The 18,442-nt window shown below is 42.4% G+C and overlaps 1 protein-coding gene across 1 annotated transcript in view; it reads left to right on the plus strand.

The window, feature by feature from the left end:
- Positions 1-6,651: 6,651 nt before the first annotated feature.
- LOC109906934 (uncharacterized) overlaps positions 6,652-18,442 on the plus strand; it is a 70,907-nt gene continuing 59,116 nt past the window's right edge. Inside the window, exons 1-2 of the mRNA XM_031793758.1 lie at positions 6,652-6,948; positions 14,293-14,404. Of these exons, the coding sequence (XP_031649618.1) occupies positions 6,755-6,948; positions 14,293-14,404 (306 nt within the window). The 5' untranslated portion in view covers positions 6,652-6,754. The remainder of the gene's footprint in view (positions 6,949-14,292; positions 14,405-18,442) is intronic.

Consider the following 18,442-nt stretch of genomic DNA (forward strand, 5'->3'; position numbering starts at 1 on the left):
CTCAGCCACTCTCCCTCTGAGCCCCCCCCCCAATACATTTTTTTTGGGGCTGCTTTTCGGGCTTCGCTCTGCGCCGCCGTGTCTTTCTTTTCTCCAACTCCATTCGCCTATAGCCTTCTTCGCACTGCTCTAGCGAATCCCATGCGGGCTCAGGCATTCTCTCTGGGTCGGCCGCCCACCTGTTGATTTCTTCCCACGTCGTATACTCCATGCCATTCCTGTCCATAACGTCCTCCTTTCGCTGCTGCCTGTTAACACGCTGCTCGGTCCGTATGTGGTGGGTGATTCTGTAACGGCGTTCTTCGTTTGTTGAAGGAGAGTCGGACCGAAATGCAGCGTGGTGGTTAATCATGATATTTTAATGAGAAAAATGACGATACAATACATGAACTAACTAAATAAATACAAAAACAACAAACGGAACGTGAAACCTAATTACAGCCTATCTGGTGAAACTACACAGAGACAGGAACAATCACCCACAAAAACAAAGCGAACTCAGGCTACCTAAATACGGTTCCCAATCAGAGGCAACGAGAAGCACCTGACTCTGATCGAGAACCGCCTCAGGCAGCCAAGCCTACACTCGACACACCCCTAATCAACCACAATCCCAATGCCTACAAAAAAAAACAATACGACAACACAATAACCCATGTCACACCCTGGCCTGAACAAATAATTAAAGAAAACACAAAATACTAAGACCAAGGCGTGACACCCACAATAAGTTGGGTGAATTTTGGCCCATTCCTCTTGACAGAGCTGGTGTATCTGAGTCAGGTTTGTAGGCCTCTTTGCTCACACACACTTTTTCAGTTCTGCCCACAAATTGTCTATAGGATTCAGGTCAGGGCTTTGTGATGGCCACTCCAATACCTTGACTTTGTTGTCCTTAAGCCATTTTGCCACAACTTAGGAAGTATGCTTGGGGTCATTGTCCATTTGGAAGATTCATTTGCGACCAAGCTTTAACTGATGTCTTGAGATGCTGCTCCAATATATCTACATAATTTGATGCCATCTATTTTGTGAAGTGCACCAGACCCTCCTGCAGCAAAGCACCCCCACAACATGATACTGCCACTTCCGTGCTTGGGATGGTTTTCTTCAGCTTGCAAGCCTCCCCCTTTTTCCTCCAAACATAACGATGGTCATTATGGCCAAACAGTTCTATTTTTGTTTCATCAGACCAGAGGACATTTTTCCAAAAGGTACGATCTTTGTCCCCATGTGCAGTTGCAAACCGTAGTCTGGCTTTTTAATGGCGATTTTGGAGCCGTGGCTTCTTCCTTGCTGAGTGGACTTTCAGGTTATGTTGATATAGGACTCGTTTTACTGTGGCTATAGATACTTTTGTACATGTTTCCTCTAACATCGGTCCTTTGCTGTTGTTCTGGGATTGATTTGCACTTTTCGCACCAAGGTATGATCATCTCCACCCTGATCTGTCTTGTGATTGTCTCCAACCCCCACCAGGTGTTTCCCATTACCTTGTGTATTTATACCTGCATTTTCTGTTTGTCTGTTGCCAGTTCGTCTTGTCCCGTCTAGTCCTACCAGCATGTTCCCGTGTTTCCTGTGCTCTAGTTTTTGCGTTTTCTAGTCTTCCCAGCTCTGACCTTTCTGCCTGTCCTGACCCTGTCGTCCTGTACCTGCCTGATTCTGATTTGGATTACGACTCTTTGCCTGCCTTGACCTATAGATTACCTGCCCCTTGTATTGTAACAAACTCTGAGACTCTTACTATCTGCCACCTGTGTCTGCACCTGAATCTTACCCTCCCATCTTAGCCTCAAGGAGCCACCTTTGGAAGACATGAGGAGTTACTGCAAAGCCTTATGGATGGACTCCATACCCTGGCAGAATGCCATGACCATGTGCTTACCTCCTCCGGAGCGCTACGCTGGAGATTCTGGAACCTGTCGGGCGTTTCAAAGTGCTCCCTCATCTTCGAGCTGCAGCCTTCTTCGTTCCCCTTGGACCGCTTGAAGATAGCGTACTTGATAACTCTGATGTCCTGGAGGGCCCTCGTCTGGGCTACGCCGGTGTGGGTGCAACAGTCCACTGTTTGCCTCAGTCTGGAGAATGTGTTAGATTCTCTGTTGTCCGGGAGAGAGGCTGCTCGTAAGCTGCTCCAACTATGTCAAGTCTCCAGTGGATTTTCACATGTTGGCGACTGAGAGAGTCTGGAATCCGGAAGCCTTGTTTGACACGTTCCTTCACGGATTATCGGAGCTCGCAGCCTGGGAGCTGCCCATACACCTCGACTCACTCACAGCCTTCACCATCCAGATCGATGGGCGGCTATGGGAACGTAGGAAGGAGAGGGGGTCTGATCCCTGTCGCCCTCGCTCGTACTCAAATTCCACCTCGCCTCCGAGGAATCCTGGAAATCCCCAAAGTCTTCATTTCCGAGAGAATCCAGTGTCATCCTCGGAAATCACTGAGGACTGTCGACTCGCCTCCTCCGGAGCCCATGCAACTTGGCAGGGCTATATTGTCTCCTGCTGATCGCTTACGCAGACTGAATAGCAGTCTGTATTGTGGAGCTCCAGGACATTTCCTATCTACCTGCCCATTAAAAGACCAAGCTCATCAGTAGTTATGAGTACACTGTTGAGTTGTATGGGGAGTTTCCAAACTCTCACTACTCGTAACCCCCTCTATGCTACCCTGTTGTGGGGAGACCAGTCCAAATCCATCCTGGTGCTCATTGACTCTGGGGCCGACGAGAGCTTTATGGACACTATCCTGGTGTCGGAGCTGGGTTTCTCCACTCAACCCCTTTCCATCCCAATGGACGTCAGAGCACTGGATGGGCGAACTATTGGCAGAGTCACCCACAATACGGTTCCTATCAACCTGAGAGTGTCAGGCAACCACAGTAAGGCTATGCAGTTTCTGCTCCTCGAGTCTCCTATGTACCCATGGTTTTGGTGTTTTCATGGCTCTAGAGGCACAACCCCCTAACCAACTGGGTTACGGGTTCCATCATGGGTTGGAGTCCATTTTGCCATGCACATAGTCTGAAGTCGGCGCAACCTGTCCCGGGACGTTTCCTGGCGGGCTTGGGTAAAGCCTCGGATCTCTCCGCTGTTCCCGCGGAGTACTAGGACTTACAGGAGGTTTTCAACTCTGCCCGCACCACATCTCTTCCTCCGCATTGGCCCTACAACTGTGCAATCAACCTTCTCACCGGCACCACACCGCCTCGGGGGGTGACATTATTCCCTGTCGGGTCCGGAGACCAAAGCGATGGAGGGGTACATTGAGGACTCCCTCGCTGCAGGGATTATACGTCCAACTGCCACCCCCACCGGTAAAGGGTTCTTCTTTGTGGAGAAGAAAGACAAGACCCTGTGTCCGTGTATCAACTACCGGGGCCTTAATGACATTACGGTTCAAAACCGTTACCCGCTACCACTCATCAGCTTGGCTTTTGAGCTTCTCCATCGGGCCGTCATCTTCTTGGACCTTCAGAATACATACCATCTGGTTCAGATACGGGAAGGAGGCGAGTGGTGGCTAGCGGGTACTACGAGTACTTGGTGATGCCGTTTGGACTGACCAAAGCTCCTGCAGTGTTCCAGGCCATGGTCGATGACGTGCTCTGTGACATGTTGAACCAATTTTTGTTTGTCTACCTCAACTACATGCTCATTTATTCCCTGCTAGCTCAAGAGAACGTCCTCCATGTCCGAAAGGTCCTCCAGCATCTCCTGGAGAACCAGCTTTTCGTGAAAGTGGCAAAATTTGAGTTCCATAGCTCCACCATCTCCTTCCTAGGATACATCATCACTGCAGGGAATATTGATGGACCCTGACAAGGAGTGAGCAGTGGTGGATTGGCCTCAACTCACATCCAGAGTTTAGCTGCAACGTTTCCTGGGGTTTGCTCATTTCTACCGCTGTTTCATCCGGGGTTACAGCAAACTTGCTTTCCCCTCTCTGCACTCACCTCTCCTAAGGTTCCGTTCATATGGTCTCCGGCAGCTGATTGGCGTTCTCAGACCTCAAGCAGCGATTGACTACAGCTCCCATCTTAATCTATCCGGACCCGTACTGTCAGTTCATGGTGGAGGTCGACGCCTCAGACGTCAGAGTGGGGGCTGTCCTGTTCCAGCATTCTGCCCCGGACCAGTAGCTGCATCCCTGCGCCTTCCTTTCACATCGTCTTAACCCCGCTGAGAGGAAATGTGACGTGGGAAATCGAGAATTACTTGCATTTAAGATGGCGTTGGTGGAGTGGAGGCACTGGTTAGAAGGGACAGAACATAAATTCTTGGTGTGGGCGGACCATGTCATCTACAAGACCCTGCTAGGTAAAGTCCCCCCTTAGCTCGCTTGTCACCATAGCATCTCCCACCTGTAGCACACGCTCCAGCAGGTATATCTCTCTAGTCACCCCCAAAACCAATTCTTTCTTTGGCCGCCTCTCCTTCCAGTTCTCTGCTGCCAATGACTGGAACGAACTACAAAAATCTCTGAAAACTGGAAACACTTATCTCCCTCTCTAGCTTTAAGCACCAACTGTCAGAGCAGCTCGCAGATTACTGCACCTGTACATAGCCCACCTATAATTTAGCCCAAACAACTACCTCTTTCCCTACTGCATTTATTTTATTCATGTATTTATTTTGCTCCTTTGCACCCCATTATTTTTATTTCTACTTTGCACATTCTTCCACTGCAAATCTACCATTCCAGTGTTTTACTTGCTATATTGTATTTACTTTGCCACCATGGCCTTTTTTGCCTTTACCTCCCTTATCTCACCTAATTTGCTCACATCGTATATAGACTTGTTTATACTGTATTATTGACTGTATGTTTGTTTTACTCCATGTGTAACTCTGTGTCGAACTGCTTTGCTTTATCTTGGCCAGGTCGCAATTGTAAATGAGAACTTGTTCTCAACTTGCCTACCTGGTTAAATAAAGGTGAAATAAAAATAAAAATAAACAAGAACCTGGAATATTTCCGCAGCACCCAGCACCTCAACTCCAGGCAGGCGAGATGGGCCCTGTTATTCACTTGTTTCCATTTCACTATGTCCTACTGCCCGGGGTCCAAGAATGTGAAACCTGACACACTCTCACATCTGTACAGCCCTGCTCTTCCCAGAGCAAGAGGAAGAGGTCAGTGTACCATCTTCCCAGATGTTTTCAGTACCTGGAAGAGAATCCGGGCCACTCTTCTCAAGACCACCTCCAGGTATCAACAACAGGCGGACCGCCAACGGACCCCTGCTTCCCACTACCATCAGTGACCTTCAGGTTGGAAAGTCGCCAAACCCTCCCCTAACCCGGATGACGCTAGGCCAATTGTGCGCCGCCCTATGGGACTCCCAATCACAGCCTGGGATCGAACCTAGGTCTGTAGTCATGCCTCTAGGACTGAGATGTATTACCTGAGACCGCTGCACCACTCGGAAGCTAGAAAGATGCTTGAGTTTCCGACTTGGATGACCTTTCAAACCGATTTTCCCAGTCAGAGCTAGTTTATTTCCCAGTTCCCACTTTTCTTGAGCGTGCTGAAGTCAGAGGTCGGAGATAACCGAGTTCCCAGTTGTCTTGAATGCAGCGGGATCCCCAGATTTTTCCCAGTCGGAGTTTAAATAATATATTTTTAGCTGTCAGTTGTCTCCAACGCACGGATATGAGATTAGGCTATCTAGCCAAAAAGCATGTTATATTTGTCCGAAAATCTGGCTATCAGTCGTTTGTCTATTTTAGCGACGTGTGCATCTGCATGCATGTGGATTTCCTTAATTAAGATGCTCGGCTAACTCATCGCAAGTGTGAGCTTTGCGACACAAAATCGGGAGTCTGTGTATTGGTTTGAGTTCTGGGCCTAATCATATAATTACACATAGTATTGAATTAACGGGGATTCTATGTGGGCCTAGTCATAAAAATGTGTAAAAACGCAACAATTGTACTGAGTTACAGACGTTTATTTCATAGTGAGCAGGGTTGAAAGTAAGGAGGTAAGGTCCTGTACAGCTTCCCAGCAAAATAAAGTGGGGGTAAACCATACAGGTAAAACATGAACCCCACAATAATTAAATAAAGGTAAAAACTGTAGGATATTACACCACTTTTTATCCCTACCGTATGACAGCGGCAATGATAATGAAAATGAGCGAATGGATTTGAAAACGGGTGGCATAGCCTGAACTCCAAAATCTGATGTGGTTCGATAAAATAACTGAAACGTTGCCAAGGCAGAGATGGTTGGCCGAGACGCGCGCGGATGTAAAGGCCTACATTCTGGCCTAATAAATAATCACCAATGTCATTAGGCGTTTTGTGTAACAGGATGTCTCTTCACATTCACCACTGTTTGGAGGCTGGAAATATGTTGCCAGTGGAAGAACGTGCGCGGGTAGCCTAGTAAAAGAGCCCTTTGACGTGATTGTTTGAGAATTACAGTACATATACCTTCGTTGACTGGAAACGTTTTGTTTTTTGGTGAAGCCGGCTATATTGTGGTAGGGTTATTTTCTGTGAATACCCACCATAACGATGCACAAATCAGAGTGTCCAATCAATGCACAGACTCCTGATGTTGTGTCCCAAAGCTACTCTAGGGCGTGTCACTCACCTGTGTGCGACTGCGCATGCCGGAGAGAAAGTGAAGGGCGAGGATCAGCTCTCCGGTTGATGTCTGCAGGTTCTGAGGACCTTGCAGTGTTTTTCAGGTCAAGATTCGTGACAAGTGAAACTTTGATTTTGGTGACTTGCCATTTATGTTTGGAATAGACGTAAAGATGGCGAAAAAGAGTAGTTCCAATAAGGCATTCAAAAGCTTGTTTTCTAAAAGCGAAGCCAAATTGACCGTGAAGAAGGAGAAAGATGAACGTGGAGGAAAAAAGTTCCAACTCTTCAAATTCAAGAAAAATACGAAACACGGCAAAGCTGAAGAGAAGCAAGTGGACTTCAGGTAGGCAGCTATATGCCAAATACTGGAAAAGTTCCAGTCTACTTGTTGCAACAATGTGTCTTAGTTTTCTATTTGAACTGATGGTCGTGATACCATTAGAATGTTCTACTGTAGTCCACGGACTTTGAACAGCGCACTTTATTTATGTTGTGCGGGACTTGAAATGAATTCACACACTTTTGTTCTATTTGTGCATGCATCATCTCTTAACAGTGGGAACAGTTAAGCTAGTCTAACAAATAGGCTCTCTGATTCAGAAGATACCGTTGCAAAAACAACAAGATGATCTACACCACACTGGATGGAAGTAGCAACCTGTATTAAGCATGCATCGAGAATCTGATTGAAACCATACACGCACTGCAGGGCGTTACACGCTAGACAGGATGCAAGAGCCACCGCTTCAAACTATGCACATTGTATGCTCGTCTGAGGGTAGCCCGAACATTCAATATCTATGTTTCTGTCAATCCTACAACATTCTCAATGGCTTTATTTAGGTATACCATATGGTGATGAAATTCCTTGACAGTCAAGGTATACTAGAGTATGCACGTATGAATGAGCAGCAGATACTTTGACCCTAATTTCCTGGTTGAACATGAGCACACCGGTGAATGAGTAGCATAGCACATGACATAACAATCATGTGGTTTGTCCTTTTGGAAAGCAGCTGTTGACATCTGATTTTATAGGCTCCAATACACCAGTTCGCCTTAATTGAAGCGTGCCAACTATACACCTCAAGGCCTGGATCAACAGCAAGAGTAAACTTCTCCTTTTCATATAATATTTCATTCAAAGGCAGGAGGTTCTAACCAGTAAAACACGAGTTAGAGGTTTATTCAATGTTTTGTTTTGGTGTTCACTTATTCCAGGCTATCAAGGGTAGTTGGCATGTTTGTGACTATTTGGTATAGGGTAGGGTGTCCACCCATCCTGCCCAGTGTGGGTGAAAATGTGCTTTGGTGATATGTAACTTCCTGAAGTTATAAAATACAATTTACCAAGACAAATATGATTACCATTTAAATCACTGAACACAACATGCACTTATTCATGGTTGTATCTGCCCAAGGCATCTAATTGAGCCAGGTGTCTTAATTCCTTAATGCACACAGCTTTTGCTCATTTGCATAGTTAATAATTTAATTCCAGCATTCACTTCCAGCATTTTAATACATTTCTTAATTTCCTTCACAGTGTTATCATTTACACACTGTCACGATTATTTTGTCATAGTATGCCATAATACATTTTTTAACAAAAAATCATTGACAGAATAATTATTCTCCTTTAACAAAAAAAAACTATATATATATATCATTTTAACAAGGCAAGTGAGTTAGGAACAAATCCTTATTTACAATGACTCCAAACCCAGATGACGCTGGGATTCAGCCTGGTTTCGAACCAGGGAGTGTAGTGAAGCATCTTGCACTGAGATGCAGTACCTTAGATCACCGTGGCACTTTGGAGACCTGTGCTTTTTCGGCGGTTCTTACTTTTGCCACTAGATGGCGATCGGACGATTATTAGGGGTCTGTAATCCCGAAGTTGTTGGATGTTTTTGTGGTTGCTGGTTAGCTAGCAGTTCTCCGCTGTTAGCAGCCAATGGCTAGCATTTTCTTACTGGAAAAAAATAAATAATAATTGTTCCCATAATACTTTCGAGTCATTACCAAATTAATTTAACTTAACAAATCAAGCATTAAACCTAGTAAACAATTCATTTAGACCCAGCGTTTTATTTGAAACAAGGGATTATTTGCTGACGTGATGCAATTTTCCCGATTTATTATTATTTATTTTTTTGACCACGTTTTTTTTTCTCTTGCCTTTGATTTATTCACCCTAATTCTGGCCATTGGACCATTGGTTTTCTTAGAGGATTATCGTCACAATTAACATTATTTTAGTTTTTGATTGGACACCCTATATATAGGGCATTCTAGTTAAATCACCTTTATTTCTTCAATAGGGAGTGGTGAAGGAAAAGGTTTAAGTACACGTCTCCATGAAAATGTAAACTCACTGTCTGAATCTCTTCAATGGTAGATAATCGTTGTAAAAAAAATACATAAATAAAACGGACATTTATCCCGTATGTCAGTGTGGTTTGGCATGAGAATCCGACTCATAGAACTACATGAAAGACCTTTACGATACCCAGTCAGCATTGCCAAAACCAAACAGGTTAAAATACTTCCACATATGGAGTACTTCATGGGAGTGTGGAGTGTGAACTGAATTTATCGCGTGGTGCTCAGAGCGTTGTGTGACGAGGCAACCTGGCCCCAGCATAACCCTTTGTGCCAATTTTTAAAGATCAAATCGGCCTTGACACAACTCGAGACGCGTCCCACTCCGTTCAGTCCTTGTGCATTAGCGTAGCTTATTCACAGCCATCCTTCTTCTAGCCAGAATTTGAGCTACAGTATCTGTATCCGAGGAGGACTGTCTAAGGACTTATTTGTGTCTTAGCTAAGCGAAGGGACACGAAGAGGAACCTGTCATTCCAGGTGTCTTTCCTCTGCATTTCCTCTACATGTTATTGTTGCCGGGGGCATCTATGCTTGATGTCACTGTTGGCATCGTCTTAGTAAAATTATAGTGGCATTCAGTTGAAGTGAAGTGAATGATGTATCTGACAAATATGTAGCTAGTGAAGTTTATTTGAAACATTTACCGTTTTTAGAAAATAAATTGTCTGCATATTAAGAATGTGCTGTCATATCGAGACATTCAAAAACAATTTAATCTTATCTTCAATTATTATTCTAATATCTGCCAGATTACAAATTCAGTGCGATATGATTCCTCTCTCTTAGATGTGAGTTTGGGCCTGGATTGTTGAGCGTTATTACTCAGCACAGGTGTCCCCTCCATACATTACACAGTATATATTTTTTGCTCTGTTGGTTTCATGATACATGAAAGCATCAACTGAAACCCAATATGAGAACGGTCATCCTACTTCAGCGTACAGTTTTCTCCACATGCGACTTCCTCTACACTCCCCTCTTCCTTTAGCAATGATTTAGCTTCATAGCTAAATCAATAGTGAAAACAACAACGCGTCACAATAACAGCGTCTTACCTTCTCCCATCTCTGCATGTTGCGTTACATTCTATTGTTTATGTTTAGCCTATTGTCAATAGTAGTTTACTCTATAAAATGTGCGTGTTTTATAACACTATTTATTGAAAAACAACTCAAATGTTGTGCAATAAGGTCTACAGCACCTTTACCAAGGTGTGGCCCAGGTCTCTCACATACTGTACACAATAACTAGGAGCTACACAGGTATGCTTCATCCCTCAGGCTCTGGTTAAAACTCTCTAGACTCTAACAGCACTCCATAATATACATGCATGCTTGCACATGTGGGTCAATACCAATCTCCCCCCTAGTACTAGTTTCAGTTGTCAACCTTAATTAGGCAATATACGGTGCATTCGGAAAGTATTCAGACCCTTTGACTTTTCCCACATTTTGTTTTACAGTACAACCTTATTCTAAAATGGATAAAATTGTGACGAAGTGAAAAGTCTTTTTTTTTTTTCATGAAAGTGTCTTGGAGGTACCAAACTTTCTTTAACAATTATGGAGGCCACAGTGTTCTTGGGGACCTTCAATGCTGCAGTAATTTTTTTGTTACCCTTCCCCAGATCTGTGCCTCTACATAATCCTGTCTCGGAGCTCTATGAACAATTCCTTCGAGCTCATGGATTGTTTGTTTTTTCTCTCTAACATGCACTGTCAACTGTGGACAGGTGTGATCCTTTCCAAGTCATGTCCAATAAATTAATGCCCAATCAAGTTGTAGAAACATCTCGAGGATGATCAATGGAAACAGGATGCACCTGCGCTCAATTTTGAGTCTCATAGCAAAGGGTCTGAATATTTATGTAAGTCGGGTATTTCTGTTTTTAATTTTTAATCAATCTGCAAACATGTCTAAACTGTTTTTCTTTTGTCATTTTGAGGTATTGTGTGTAGATTGATGTATTTCATCAATGTTAGAATAAGGCTGTAACATAACACAATTTGGAAAAATCAAAGGGGTCTGAATACTTTCCGAATGCACTATATGGCGTGTGATTGTATTAACATTTCCACTTGGCATAACTCACCATTCGCGCAGCATTTTGACAATCTCAAAATGAACTTCTGACGAAGTCCCTAAAGTGAGCCTTACAGTATATTAAATCATTTGAATAGGAAAAACCAGGTGGCTTGGCTAGCTGTGAATGACAACCAACATCTCTATGCAAATCCGGCTCTGTTAAAGCACCCTAGTTGCACTGAGGCGCTCCTCACTTTCCATCTCCCTCCCTCTATATATTTCTGCTTGTGAATCTGAAGGAGGCACCTGTCACCTGCTCTTTAGGAATGCCCGGTTGAACTGCATCCAAATCATGTCTTAGATAAGAAGCTGCGTAAGTCTATGAGCCTTTTTCTATGAAGTCTTTGAAGCCTGACACAAGCAAGATGTTGTGCTTCTGTCCGTGTGTACACATGTCGCTAGTGAAGGATCACGGAAGAGGACGTGACCCGTTCACAATGCATCAGCACTCCTCCCTCTGGGCTAGAGGGACACCATGTTTGTCTTCTCTGTGTGATGATGGATGGACAGAATGATTGACAGGCCGAGCACTTTAGATGACAGAGTAGAAACCCGGAAGTGAGTTGCTGGGGTTTGTTTGTGTGTGTAGAAGCCACTGGACCGGTCTGATTCTCTTTTTTTAATAGCACCTGACAGTCTCTCCTAAACAGCAAACTTATGCTGTATTTTTAGGGAGTGATGCTCTTCCCCTGAGGTAAAAATATGGAATTTGACCATTCCATTGGATCATCCACCTCACAATCATTCAACCTCACTCCCTTCACATGCAATGCTTCGTCGTGACATTGTCGATGTCCGTCTATTGTAACAAAGAGAGAGATACGTTTTTCTGTAGCTTCATTTGCTTGCAGCTTACCTCGACCCTTTTTCATTCAGCAATGTAAAGACATTCTAGCTGTGTTGAAAGAGGCTTTTGTGGCGCTCCTTCTTTGGAGAGCTCTGCTGTGATGACAGCTGCTTATGGAGGAAGCCACTCTGTTTACAGCCACACACTGGACCCACTGGCAGCGTTATTGAGGAAGGGGCCATTTGTCATTCACTGTAATAATTATGTCAGTAGAAACGAGAAAAAAAATGAAACCCGATTCAGAGAGATTGTGCAGTACTGTGTCGATTTTTCTTTTTGCATGCTAAAGGGACATTTTGTCCGACTTCGGTGTATTTGATTTTGTATCGGTGTATTCAAACTTCTGAAACCTTTCTGTACAAACTCCAACTCCACTTTATAGCGATTGTCAGGGTTTAGATTTTGGTTGGATCCTACAATCGCACGATAACAAGGTTATCACGTCAACCTTATGATCCCAATCATTCACCATGCACGGTTTCAAAGACAATGCAGAACTGCAGGGACACCCTTGTTGAGATCCTCTGCCTGTGCAAAAGTTATTTTTACATGCAGCTTTTCCAAGGAGAACCTGCAGTGCTGTTAAGCCTGCTGTGCATTGGAAATATTCTGCATTCTCTACTTGTCGGATGAATTGATTTATGTACAGCATTAAAATGTTTAGTTTGTGCATTGACGTATACTTCAGTTGGAATGTGTAGACTCTATTTTCTCAAAAGTATGTAACCATGTCCTCAAGTGCTCTAGTGGATATGAACGATGCTCTCCAACTGTACTTCCAGTTTATGAGCCAGAACTATGCTGCTGATTAAAAACATGTCAGGTTTATTTACTCACTCCTCTTTCATACAGAGAAGTGGCTTTGGTATAGCCTGGTCCTAGATATGTTTCTGGCAAGACAGCACAAACAGACCTAGAAACATGCTACCCTTGGTACTTTCGGCAACGCATAAAAAACAAATAATAAGTAGAGAAGTACATTTCCTGAAAGAATTGTGATGTGCTTGCTAGCTTGATTTAAAGTATGTATGGTTTTGAAATAAGTAGTGGTAGTGACTGGTTATAGTTTGAAAAGTAGGTATATGGGTGGGTTGGTTTGTTGATAGGATCGCCTGAACATGTGAAAGTTGGCTTGGTGTCTCTAGCTTGAACGAATCAAGACTGATAATTACTGTTAGTGGGCTCATTTATGCAAATTTGAATTGTTAATAATATTTAGAATCTGTTAGTAGTTTTAATGTGTGTTGCTGAAATGGTTTAAAAGAAGTAGCATTTGAAATGGAAGTGTTCATATGATTGGCATTGAATCCATGAAGTTGTGTGTAAATGAAAAGTTTTAGAAATTTGAAGTCAGGATAGGTTTTTAAGTCAGAACATTTTTAGATTTGTTCTTTTTTTTAATTTTTTTTACCACTGTAGTCCTTTGGTTCTCATTCAAACCCATGTTAATTTATGCTCATTTAAAATGGTTCTAGTTCTAAAAGTATAAATGGTACCGAAAGGCTCTATGCAAGCAATATATGTTGAGTCAGTGTGCACATTTCGGCATCGGTTTAGAGTTGATCACCTAAGCGCTTCAAGAGGAGTAGCACGGTCAAATGATCCCCCAATGCAAGTCTATGGCCCTTTTATTGTCATTGAAATGCATGGAAATGGTGGCTCATTTTAAAAATATGGTTGTAGTACAAAAAGTATAGATGCTATCCAAAACATTTTCTCAAGCATTCTAAGTTGGAACGGTCTGCACAATTTAAACATTTTGTTTTGTGTTTCTAGCTTATACGGTTACAGTGCTGTTGCGTTTGCTCTAATATGAAAATGTCTGCCCATTTTTAACTGATTAAAGGATGGAGGAATGAAAGAATATATGAAGTGTTTCCATCATCCTGCAGTTGGGTTTAGACTAGAGTTTCTAGCTGGAATGATTAGAAAGCAGTGTGAATATCTACCTCTCAAGGTCGCCATTGACTGATGTAAATATTGCATATTTTAATTTGTTATAATATCCGTCTTTGACAAGCATTCTAAACACCCCAACGTTGGATAGTGTTGATAGCATGCCTTAAATGGTGGAAGAGGATTCATTTATTTACATAATTTTTTTACCATTCAAGTCATGACTTGCATTTAGTTTTATGCAAATATGGTTGAAGTACGGAAAGTATAAATACTTTTCAAACATTTTCTCAAGCAACCTGAATACGGTCAGTCTGCACATTTTTTAAGTTGATTTAGTGTTAAATAGCTCAAGTGGTTTAAGTGCTAGAGCGAGTGGAATAATTGTAATAAGAAGTATATAAGAAATCTAGAATCGTGCTTTGCCTTCAGCAAGCACAACAAATCAGGATGTGTTTGTGTGTTCACCAGTGCTGCTGAGACCAATGGATCTGGTGGTGATGCCCAGGGGAGGGATGCTGAAGACTGGCCTGATGTTAATCGCACCAAGAAGACCAGATCTCTGACTGCTCCCAGGTCAAAGGTCAGTTGGACTCCTTGACCCCCGTCAGTTCTTTTGGAGAACTGGGAACGTGGCGTGCTCCAGACCTGGGTTCAAATACTCTTTCAATAGCTTTCACATGCATTTCATAGGAAGTGTTTTTAAAATATTTTTTATTTGAAAATAGAGGTATTGGAATATACTGTATTTAGAAATACACTTTGAAAGTATTAGCATGCATTTGAAAATACAAATATTTAAAATACCAGTGCATTTGAACCCAGGTCAATTTTTTTTCTTTTTCTTTTTTTATACCTTTTATTTATACAGGTTTTTCTCATTGAGATAACATCTCTTTTCCAAGAGAGACCTGGTCCAATAGCTGCATGGGGAACAACGTTTCAGACCAAACAACTTACATACACTAACACAACATTAAACAAAACTAGAAACACACATACAGTACAACAAAAACATCTGTTTGGTCTTAGTGGTATGTATTTGGAAACAGTTTCAAATAGTAGGCTATATAAAATATTTTACGAAAATAACTTTCCAGTGCTGAGCGATTAACTGACATTTAGTTTTTTTTATCAGTTATTAAACAACGAATTGACAGACGTCAGATCAATTGCTTGAATTCCATTTAGTTCAGGGTTTTTTTGTGAGCCAATGCCCTGTGCCCTTTTTTATCTAGAGAGAAATCAAATAATTCACAAGAGAAATCAAGTCAAGAACTATGTGGGATGCTGGGCTGATGGGAGTTGTAGTTTTCATTGAGCAAATATTCAACCTAGTTCAGTGCAGAAACTTGGTAATTAACTACAATGTCCATAATCCTTTGGAATTTTCCAGCTCAGACAGAGACGGATCAGAGGATAAGGCGAAGCGAGAGGTTTCGCTCTCACCAAGATCATTCCAAAAACAAGTATGCCTTATCTACTTTGAGATTTAGTAAAATGATTTTGTCAGACAGCTCTGCAGCATACTTAGGCAGGCTAGCTAAATGGGATGACTCAAAACAGTACAGTATGGGCCTCTGGCAGTCTCTATGGGGGTGCCGCAGGGTTCAATTCTTGGGCCGACTCTCCTCTCTGTAGACATCAATGATGTCGCTCTTGCTGCTGGTGAGTCTCTGATCCACCTCTACGCAGACAACATCATTCTGTATACTTCTGGCTCTTTTTTGGACACTGTGTTAACTAACCTCCAGAGGAGCTTCAATGCCATACAACTCTCCTTCCGTGGCCTCCAATTGCTCTTAAAGTAAAACTAAATGCATGCTCTTCAACTGATCGCTGCCCGCACCTGCCCGCCCATCCAACATCACTACTCTGGACGGTTCTGACTTAGAATATGTGGACAACTACAAATACCTAGGTGTCTGGTTAGACTGTAAACTCTCCTTCCAGACTCACATCAAACATCTCCAATCCAAAGTTAAATCTAGAATTGTCTTCCTATTTCACAACAAAGTATCCTTCACTCATGCTGCCAAACATACCCTCGTAAAACTGACCATCCTATCGATCCTCGACATCAGCGATGTCATTTACAAAATAGCCTCCAATACCCTACTCAATAAATCGGATGCAGTCTATCACAGTGCCATCCATTTTGTCACCAAAGACCCATATACTACCCACCACTGCGACCTGTATACTCTCGTTGGCTGGCCCACACTTCATACTCGTCGCCAAACCCACTGGCTCCAGGTCATCAACAAGACCCTGCTAGGTAAAGTCCCCCCTTATCTCAGCTTGTTGTTCACCATAGCAGCACCCACCTGTAGCACGCGCTCCAGCAGGTATATCTCTCTGGTCACCCCAAAAAACAATTATTCCTTTGGTTGCCTCTCCTTCCAGTTCTCTGCTGCCAATGACTGGAACGAACTACAAAAATCTCTGATACTGGAAACACTTATCTCCCTCACTAGCTTTAAGCACCAGCTGTCAGAGCAGCTCACAGATTACTGCACATGTACATAGCCCATCTATAATTTAGCCCAAACAACTACCGCTTCCCCTACTGTATTTATTTATTTATTTTGCGCCTTTGCACCCCATTATTTCTATCTCTACTTTGCACATTCTTCCACTGCAAATCTACCATTCCAGTGTTTTACTTTCTATATTGTATTTACTTTGCCACCATGGCCTTTTTGTTGCCTTTACCCCCCCCCCCCCCCCCCCCCTTATCTCACATCATTTGCTCACATTGTATATAGACTTATTTTTCTACTGTATTATTGACTGTATGTTTGTTTTACTCCATGTGTAACTCTGTTGTTGTTTGTGTCGAAAAGCAAAGCAGTATCTTGGCCAGGTCGCAATTGTAAATGAGAACTTGTTCTCAACTTGCCTACCTGGTGGGGGGAAAAAAATAAAAATAATGGAGAGCACAAAATGTTAGGTGGGCTGGCTGGCTGCTATTGCCTGGACAGAGATGATTACTTTAAGGAATAAAAAAATGGTCATCAAATAAAAACAAAGTAATATACACAATTGAAATAGTCACTTCCTACTTTTTCTATTGACGTCTACCCAATGTGTACCTGACCGAGACAATGGTATGTGTTTTAGCAATGGAATGTTCAACATTTTTGGCTTTGGAATTGCAATTAAAAGCTCTAAAATCATTGTAATGTCATTATTTCATAATGTATTTCATGTTTTAAAAAAAATGTTCAATCTGAAAACCGTGATTATTTTTTATTATCAAACCCGAACCTAACTTCTAAATCAAATTTTATTGGTCACACACACATTTAGAAGATGTTATTGCGGGTGTAGTGAAATGCTTGTGTTCCTAGCTCCAACAGTGCAGTAATATCTAACAATTCACAACAATACGCACATCTAAAAGTAAAATAATGGAATTAAGAAAAATATACATATTAGGGCGAGCAATGTCGGAGTGGTATTGATTAAAAATACAGTAGATGAGTAAAGTAGTATGTATACATTATTAAAGTGACTCGTGTTCCATTATTAAAGTGGACATTTGGTCTCTAGTCATTGTCCACAGTGCTCAAAGAATCACAGAGTTACAATTCTATAAAAAAAGTTTTTTTGTGTGCAATGTCTTTCTTTTTCAGCTTTCATGTGTATGGTATCCATTTTAATGTGCTTTACTGTAGTATGACAATAGCTCACTCCTAACTGGTCAGTGTCTGTTTGAGAATGCCTCATCTCATAAGGGCAACTACTGCTTTTGTTGGTGTTAATGTGGTGTCTGTCATTTTAATTGAGAAACCGTTGGGGTATTTTTCTTTAGTTTTCTCAAGGCTTTTCAGAGCAGGAATATACTCTGGGGCTTATTTTTGTTTGTGTTAGAAAATGCATATGGTCTTTTAAAGTTTAGTGTGTGGCCCTTTTTCTAACAGTATGTAACAATGGTAACAATGGTAACAATGGTCTGCTAGGGTGAGCATCCATTGAATACAGTGTTCAATAGAAATGTTGAAGTGTTTACATTGCCAATTTATGAACACTCAATTTTCCTAAATGGGTAATAATTGACTAATATTTCCCACATTTGAATAATTCTCATGTGCCAACTTATCACCATGGTCATACGTGCACTCCTGTAGATCTGAAGTAATTGGATTGTTAAACTTGCCAGGCAACAAGAAAAGCAAGGTGAAGCAATTCATGTATTCTTGAAAGTCTGGACAATCCATTTTTTTATTCTTTTTGCAAGCAGGAGGCATTTAGAATTAAGTGTGGAGTGGTGCTTTATAGTTATGCAGTGACATCAGGTGTAACGAGTGAGTTGAGTCGGGCAGCAAGTTAAGGGAGTGAGTGTTTTAATTTTAAAAAATGAAACCATGAACACGTAACACAAACAACGCACCGATATGAAAACAGAGTCATATAGGGAAGATAATTAAGGAGGTGATGGAGTCCAGGTGAGTGTCATGAGGCGCAGGTGCGGGGATAATCAGCAGCTTGATGACCTAGAGGCCGGAGATGGAGTATACGTGACAGTAACCCCTCCCTGACGCGCGGCTCCCGCCGCAAGACGCGGTCGTAGGGGACGAACCCGGGGATCAGGAGGTGACCGGTCACGACAAGCTGA

Source organism: Oncorhynchus kisutch, linkage group LG17, assembly GCF_002021735.2.
Source record: "Oncorhynchus kisutch isolate 150728-3 linkage group LG17, Okis_V2, whole genome shotgun sequence".
Taxonomy (NCBI): domain Eukaryota; kingdom Metazoa; phylum Chordata; class Actinopteri; order Salmoniformes; family Salmonidae; genus Oncorhynchus; species Oncorhynchus kisutch.